General features: G+C 55.7%; 2 protein-coding genes across 2 annotated transcripts; one reads left to right on the plus strand and one right to left on the minus strand.

Annotated features, from left to right (window-relative positions):
* Positions 1-556: 556 nt before the first annotated feature.
* Positions 557-3,253, plus strand: EMWEY_00012970 (cyclin, N-terminal domain-containing protein, putative; the record flags this gene model as incomplete). Its single annotated transcript, XM_013479175.1, has 2 exons — positions 557-2,685; positions 2,824-3,253. The coding sequence occupies 2 exons, from the start codon at positions 557-559 to the stop codon at positions 3,251-3,253; spliced, it is 2,559 nt and encodes an 852-aa protein (XP_013334629.1).
* A 524-nt stretch (positions 3,254-3,777) lies between these two features.
* Positions 3,778-7,336, minus strand: EMWEY_00012980 (hypothetical protein, conserved; the record flags this gene model as incomplete). Its single annotated transcript, XM_013479176.1, has 5 exons — positions 3,778-4,335; positions 4,732-5,604; positions 5,760-5,966; positions 6,151-6,537; positions 6,722-7,336. 5 exons carry the CDS (start codon positions 7,334-7,336, stop codon positions 3,778-3,780), a joined length of 2,640 nt encoding a protein of 879 aa, XP_013334630.1.
* Between the last annotated feature and the right edge of the window lie 164 nt (positions 7,337-7,500).

The raw sequence follows: 7,500 nt of genomic DNA on the forward strand, positions 1-7,500 counted from the left end.
TAAGGGACATACTAAATATACACATAAAATGTTACTTAGAGGTTGCTGTAGGGGAGGAAGTAGCAGCAGCAGCAGCAGCAGCAGCAGGAACAGCAGGAACAGCAGGAACAGCAGGAGAAACAACAGAGATTATACTAATACAAGCATACTTAGTACCAGCAGCAGCTGCAACAACTACAGTAACTGCAGCAGCAGCAGCAACTGTTGTTGCAGCAGCAACTGTTGTTGCAGCAGCAACTGTTGTTGCAGCAGCAACTGCAGCAACTGCAGCAACTGCAGCAGCTGCTGCTGTAGTGGCTGCAACAGCGGTTTGTTTAAGAATCGTGAAGATACAGCTGCTGCTGCTGCTGCTGCTGCTGCTGCTGCTGCTTCTGCAACAGCAGCAGCAAGTAGTACCGCAGCACCAGCAGCAACAACAGCATCATCTACATGTATACAGCTGAGCGAATCAACAGATACACAATACAGCAACAGCATCAACAGCAGCAACAGCAGCAGGAACAGCAACAGCAGAATAGCAGCAACAGCAGCAGCAACACTAGCTGCTGCTACTACTATGTACGAAGAAGATGTGTCTCATGGATACCAGCAACAGCAAGACGTCCTGCAGCAGCAGCATCGGCTGCTGTTGCTGCAGCAGCAACAGCAGCAGGAACAGCAACAGCAGCAGGAGGAGCAGCAGCAGCAGCAGCACTTCTTGCTGTCGCGTAGACGCCCTTATGGGAGCAGTGCTTGGTATGGCAGCAGCATCTACGTTGAGCAGCAACAGCAGCAACTGCAGCAGCAACAGGAGCAATTGCAGCAGCAACAGCAACAATTGCAACAGCTACAGCAGCAACTCCAACAGCAGCAGCAGCAACTGCAGCAGCAGCAGCAGCAACTTATAGGACAATGGGAAATGATTCGTCAGGCAGAAGAGGATTGCTGCTCCTCAACACTGGAGGAACTGCAGCAGCAGCAGCAGGAACTGCAGCAGGAACTGCAGCAGGAACTGCAGCAACTGCAGCAACTGCAGCAACTGCAGCAACCGCAGCAACATGAGCAGCACCTGCTGCTGCAGCAAACGCACCACTGTCAAAGCCGGCAGCAGCAGCAACATCAACTGCAGCTGCAGCTAGCCCAGCAGCAAATGCAGCAACAGCAGCAGCAGCAGCAGCAGCAGCAGCAGCAGCAGCAGCAAGCACTGCTGCAATTAAGGGGGCACCGCTGCCAGGCACTCAGTATGAGGTTTCGACCTGTAGCGCATGCACCTGCTGCTGCTACTGCTGCTGCTGCTGCAGCTGCTGCTGCTGCAAACGTTTGGTGTCCTATAGAGGAGGAGGAAGCAGCAGCAGCAGCAGCAGTTGCTGCTGCTGCTTCGAGCAGATACCAAGGGGATGAAGACTACTGCGGGCTTACAGAATGCTGCTGCAGCCGAGACACGGAAGCAGCTGCAGCAGCTGCAGCTGCTGCATCAGCTGCAGCTGCTGCATCAGCTGCTGCTGCTGCTGCAGGTAGTGTTGCTGCTGTGAAGAGTAGCAGGAGCAGCAGCAACAGCAGCGGGAGACGGTTTGCTCCTGCTGCTGCAGCAGGAGGTGTCAGCAGCACCTTTCTGTCCTTTGCTGCAGCAAAGTCTTGCTTGTCCTGCAGCATCAGCAGCAGCAGCGGCAGTTGCTGCTGCTGCTGCTGCTCTTCTGTGTCTCCTTCGATGGAGCATGCAACTGGCAGCACTTGCTGCGCCTCTGAAGCCCCTTCCCCTACATCCCCTGCCTGCTACCCTTCGCCTCAGCAGCAGCAATTTGCTGCTGCTGCTGCTGCTGCTGTTGTTGACGGAGACATTACTAGCACAAGCAGCAGCAGCAACGCTATGTATAGTCAGTGTATGACCAGACGCCTGCAACTGCAGCAGCTGCAGCAGCAGCAGAACAGGTGGCTGTTGCTGCAGCAACGGCAGCAGCAGCTACAGCAGCAAAGGCAACTGCAGCAGCAACACCAACACCAGCTGCAGCAGCTGCAGCAACAGCAGCAACAGCAGCTGCTGCTGCTGCAACGGGATGCAGGGTGCCCCTCAGCAGCAGATGTCTCCTTTTGTAGGAGTATGAGGGAAGAAGAGCAGCAGCTGCTAGCAGAGGTAAATAAGCAGCAGCGCTTGCTGCAGCAGCGGCTGCAGCAACAGCAACAGTTGCTGCTGCAGCAACAGCAGCACCTCGAGTATGAGAGGCAACAACACCAACTGCAGCAGCACCAGCACCAGTACCAGCAACAGCAGTATCATCAGCAGCAGTACCACCAGCAGCAGCAGCAGCAGCAAGAGTACCAGCAGCAGCAGCAGTACGAGCAGCAGCAGTACGAGCAGCATCAGTACGAGCAGCAGCAATACGAGCAGCAGCAGTACCAGCAGCAGCAGTACCAGCAGCAGCAGCAGCGGTGCAGCAGCAACGGCTCCTCCGAAGAAGAGACACAGCATTCACCTTCGTGTCGCTTTTATGAAGAAGACTATTTGCTGCTGCAGCAACAGCAGCAACAGCAGCAACAGCAGCAACAGCAGCAACAGCAGCGGCTGCAGCAGCAGCGGCAGCTGCTAGAAAGGCAGCGGCAGTTGCTACTTGAGCACTTCCTCAGAACACAAGCCATGAGGCAGCAGCAGGAGCAGGAGCAGCAGCAGCAGCAGGAGCAGCAGCATCAGCAAGATTACTACCATGTGCAGTAACTGCAGCAGCAGTTGCAACAGCAGCAGCAGCAACAGAAGCAGGTGCAACAGCAGCAGCAGCAACAGAAGCAGCTGCAACAGCAGCAGCAGGAGCAGCAATTCTGTGAGGGGCGGCAGGTGTAAGCCACTTTAAGGGCGGCAGAAGCGCTGCAGCAGCAGCAACACAGCAGCAGCAACAAAAGCGCTGCAGAAGCATCAGCAACAGCAACAGAAGCGCTGCAGCAGCAACAGCAGCAACAGAAGCAGTGCAGCAGCAGCAGCAGCAACAGAAGCAGTGCAGCAGCAGCAGCAGCAACGGAAGCGCTGCAGCAGCAGCAGCAACGGAAGCGCTGCAGCAGCAGCAGCAGCAGCAGTTGCAGCAGCAGCAGCAACAGAAGTGCAGCAGCAGCAACAACAAAAGAAGCGCTGCAGCAGCAGCAGCAGCAGCAGCAGAAGTTGCAGCAGCAGCAGCAACAGAAGCGCAGCAGCAGTAGCAGCAGCAACAGAAGCGCAGCTGCACCAGCAGCAGCAGCAGCGCATGCCATGTGTCGACCTGGGTCGGCATATATACACTGCAGCAAGTAGCTGCAGAAGGAGACGCAGCAGCAACAACAGCAGCAGCAGCAGCAACAGCAACAGCAGCACGAGGAGGAGTTTGGTATCTTATTAAGAGAAAGGCTTAGCCGCGGCTGCTCCGCGGTGAAGTTGCAGCAGCAGCAGCTGCTGCTGCTGCTGCTTCACAGTTGCTGCTGCTACAGCAGCTGCTGCTTAGCTTATTTGCGTAGAGCAGCAAGGACAGCAGCACTTGCTGCTGCTGCTGCAGTTGCTGCCCTCTGTTTGGTGCAGCAGAATTGAGACCTTATTGTAGCTGCGAATAGTGCAGCAGCAGCAGCAGCAAAATCTGCTGCTGCTGCTGCAGCAGCAGCAAAAATTAAGGTAATGTACAGTAATGTTTCCCTGTATAATCCGCAGCAGCAGCACGTTCAGCAGCAGCAGCACGCAGCTGCTGCTGCTGCTGCTCCTGCTGCCGACTGTCCCTCACAAGAACTGAGGAGACGTACTTTTCCGCCAGCAGCAGCAGCTGCAGCAAAAGTCACAGCAGCAGCAGCTTACGCTGCTGCTGCTGCTGCAACAGCAGCAGCAGCAGCAGCAGGACGCTTCCTGTGGGGTCTTTTGCGCATGCTGCAGATGCTGCAGTATACAACCGAACTAAGTACTACAAGGCAGTAGTCCTTTCCTATGACGTGCTGCTGCTGCTGCTGCTGCTGCTGCTGCTGTAGCTGTAGCTGTAGCAACAGCTGCAGCAGCAGGGTGTGCTGCTGTACCAGAATAGATGAGAGCTGCAAAGACAGCACGGCGTCGCCGCTGCTGTTGCTGCTGCTGCTGCTGCTGCTGTAGATAGCCTTGCTGCTGTTCTTACCTTCTTCGCCATAGTGAATAAGGTTGACAAGGTGGTAGTTTTTAGTTTTGCTGTCGCTGCTGCTGCTGCTGCCGTTGCTGCTGCTGTTGCTGCTGCTGCTGCTGCTGTTGCTGCTGCTGCTGGTGCTGGTGCTGCTCTGCACTGAGCTACAGCGTCGACGCGATAGCAATTTGCTGCAGCAGGCGGAAGAGGGGTCCTGGTAGTCCCTTGCTGCTGCTGCTGCTGCCCTGTGCAGCAGCCAGCGGGTCTGCTGCAGCAGCAGCAGCAGAAGCAGCTGGTGCTGTTGCTGCTGCCTCTTTAATAGCTGCGCATAAGGCCTGCAGGTCTGTTGACCTCGCCAGGTGTCTCTGCAGGTGCAGCAGCAAAGGGAAGTCCTGTAGCAGCAGCAGCGCAGCACGGTCGTTTGCTGCTGTCCGCAGCAGCTGCAGCAGCAAACGCAACAGCAGCAACACATTCAGATACAATGCAGCAACAGCAGCACAAGCACATGCAGCAACAAGGGGAAGCAACAAGTTCTCTGCTGCTGCACCTACTACTACTACTACTACTACTATTACTACTACTACTACTACTGCTGCTGCTGCTGCATTTGCTGCTGCAGTTGCTCCTGCTGCTGCTGCTGACTGCTGCATTGGATACTTACATTGAGACGCTGCGATGACGGCAGCATTGCTGCTGCTGCTGCTGGCGGCTGCTGCTCATTAATGACTCTGAACAAAGGCATCTCCTGCTGCTGCTGCTGTTGCTGCTGTTGCTGCTGCTGCTGCTGCTGCTCCTGCGTCTGCCTAATAGGAACTAGACACACAAGGGCTTCTAAGGGCAGCGAATGCATGCGCTGCCCACCAACAATTATTTCTTGCTTAATAGGTACCTCACCTGCTGCTGCTGCTGTTGCTGCTGCTGTTGCAGTTGCTGGTGCTGCTGCAGTTGCTGTTGCTGTTTTTGTTGCTGTTGCTGCTTGTTGCTCTCCGTCGTCATCTGCTGCTGCAGCTTCTAACCATTGCTGCTGCTGCTGCTGCCTTTCGCGCTGCATTTGCTGCCTTTTAGCAAAGTGCATCCTAACCCTCGCTGCCGTATGCTTTGGCCTGCTGCTGTTGCTGCTGCTGCTGCTGCTGCTGCTGCTGCTGCTGCTGCTGCAACGCCTGCTAAAGCTGCTGCTGCTGTCTGCCTCGGGGCATGTATCGGATGGCATCCGATTCCGCTCCTGCTGCTGCTCGTGCTGCAGAAGCTGCTGCTGTTGATGCTGCTGCTGCTGTTGCTGCTGCAATGGTTGCTGCTGCTGCTGCTGCACCAGTCCCCGCTGCAGCAGCACCTGACCTGGTGCTGATGGTGCCCAAGCTGCTACCTCAAGATTGTTACCATTCGTTACATTCACAAACAAACAAACCTGCTGCTGCTGCTGCTGCTGCGGCTGCTGTTGCTGCTGTTGCTGCTGCTGCTGCTGCTGCTGCTGCTGCTGCTGCTGCTGCATTAAAAGCCTTAATGCCTCAGATGCTTCTACAGGAAAATCGCCAATCTAAACAAAAACAAACAAAAAGAGAAAAAAATAAAAATAAGAAAAGGGGAGAAAAAGGAGACACAACGACAGCAGCAGCAGCAGCAGCAGCAGCAGCAGCAAGAAGAAGAAGACACAGCAGCAGTAGTAGCAGCGTTTGCTGCTGTTGTTGTTACCTGCTGCTGTTCTCCATTAGACGCAGTACCAGCAGCAAACGTCCTCGATGTCCTTAGCATGCTGCTGCTGCGCTGCTGCTGTTGCTGTTGCTGTTGCTGCTGTTGCTGCTGCTGCTGCTGCAGCAGCCCAAAGCTCACACAGCCAACGCGCTGCAGACCCAACAGCTGCGCCAAACGATCTGCTGCTGCAGAGACCCGTGCACGTGCCTGCAGCAGCAGCAGCAACAGCAGCAGCAGAAGCAGCAGCACAAATAGTCCAAATGATAAGAACAGGAGCAACAGCAGCAGCAATAGTCCCAATTATAATAATAATAATAATAACAGCAGCAGCAGCAGCAGCAGCAGCAGCAGCAGCAGTACTAATAATAACAGCAGCAGCAGCAGGCCTCACAGTTGCTTCCGTTGGCAGCAGCAATACAGCATCCACAATAACAACCGTCTTGCTGCTGTTGCTGCTGTTGCTGCTGTTGCTGCTGTTGCTGCTGTTGCTGATTCTGCTGCTGTTGCTGCTGCTGCTGATGCTGCGGGCGTTTCGCAACACCCTGGCACTGCTGCAGCTATGCTGCTGCTGTTGCTGCTGTTGCTCCTGCTGCTGCTGCTCCACGCGTCTACCGTAAAGGGTCCCAACAAGTGCACCAGCTGCTGCAGTTGCTGCAGTTGCTGCTGTTGCTGCTGCTGCTGCTCCATTTGCTGCTGCTTGAGCAATCTTTTGCTGCTCATCCAACGCGACAGCAGCAATTGCTGCTAGCTGCTTCTGTGCTGCAGGAGAGACTGCAACCTGAGCGCAGCAGCAGCAGCAGCAGCAGCAGAAGCAGCAGCAGTAGCAGCAACAACAGCAACAACAGCAGCAGAAGTTAGAGGCTGTGACAGCAGCAAACAGCGTTACTCCTGTCGTTGCTGCAGCAGCAGCAACAGCAGCAGCAACAGCAGCAGCAACAGCAGCAGCAGCCCTTAGTACTTACCTCGAGTTGTACAGGAGACACAAAGTCTGCAGCAGCAAAGGAGAGAGGCTGTGTGTCTTCCCCATCAACCTGCTGCTGCTGCTGCTGCTGTTGCTGTTGCTGTCCTTGTTGCTGATGTTGCTGCTGTTGTTGCTGCTGTTGTTGCTGCCGCCTCTGCTGCTGCCAGTGCTGCTGTTGTTGCTGCTGCTGCAGCCGCCGCCGCGATTGCTGTTGATGTTGCGCAATAAGGCGTGCATGCGTCTGTTTCTTTGCTGCTGCAGCAGGGGGAGCAGCAGCAGCAGCAGTGCGTGCAGCAGCAGCAGACGGAGCAGCAGCAGCAGACCGTTTTCTCTTCAGTGCTGCTGTTGCTGCAGCAGCAGCTGCTGCTGCTGCTAAGATCGCAGCAAGCAGCAGCCTAGCCCTGGGAGAAGACAGCAGCAAAGGGATTTTGTTGCATGCGCTACTCCAAGATATTATGCTGCTGCTGCTGCAGCTGTTGCTGCTGCTGCTGCTGCGCTGCTTGGCCCTATCCCGCTGTTGACCAGTTGCTGCACTACTACTGCTGCTGCTGCTGCTGCTGCTGCTGCCTTTGCTGCTCTTGCTGCTCTTAGGCGTCCTCCAGGGCCACCGCAGCATAAGGGGCCTGTGCAGCGCAGCACGTCTGCCAGCAGCAGCAGCAGCAGCAGCAGAAGTGTGGGGCCCCAGTGCTGAGGGTATTAGGGCTGCAGCAGGTGTGCGTGAGCTGAAGGAGGAGAGTTTGCTGCTGCTGCTGCTGCCGCAGCAGCAGAGCAGCAGCAGCA

The sequence above is a fragment of the Eimeria maxima genome, genomic scaffold (genome assembly GCF_000499605.1).
Source record: "Eimeria maxima Weybridge genomic scaffold, Emw_scaff95, whole genome shotgun sequence".
NCBI classification, from domain to species: Eukaryota; Apicomplexa; class Conoidasida; order Eucoccidiorida; family Eimeriidae; genus Eimeria; species Eimeria maxima.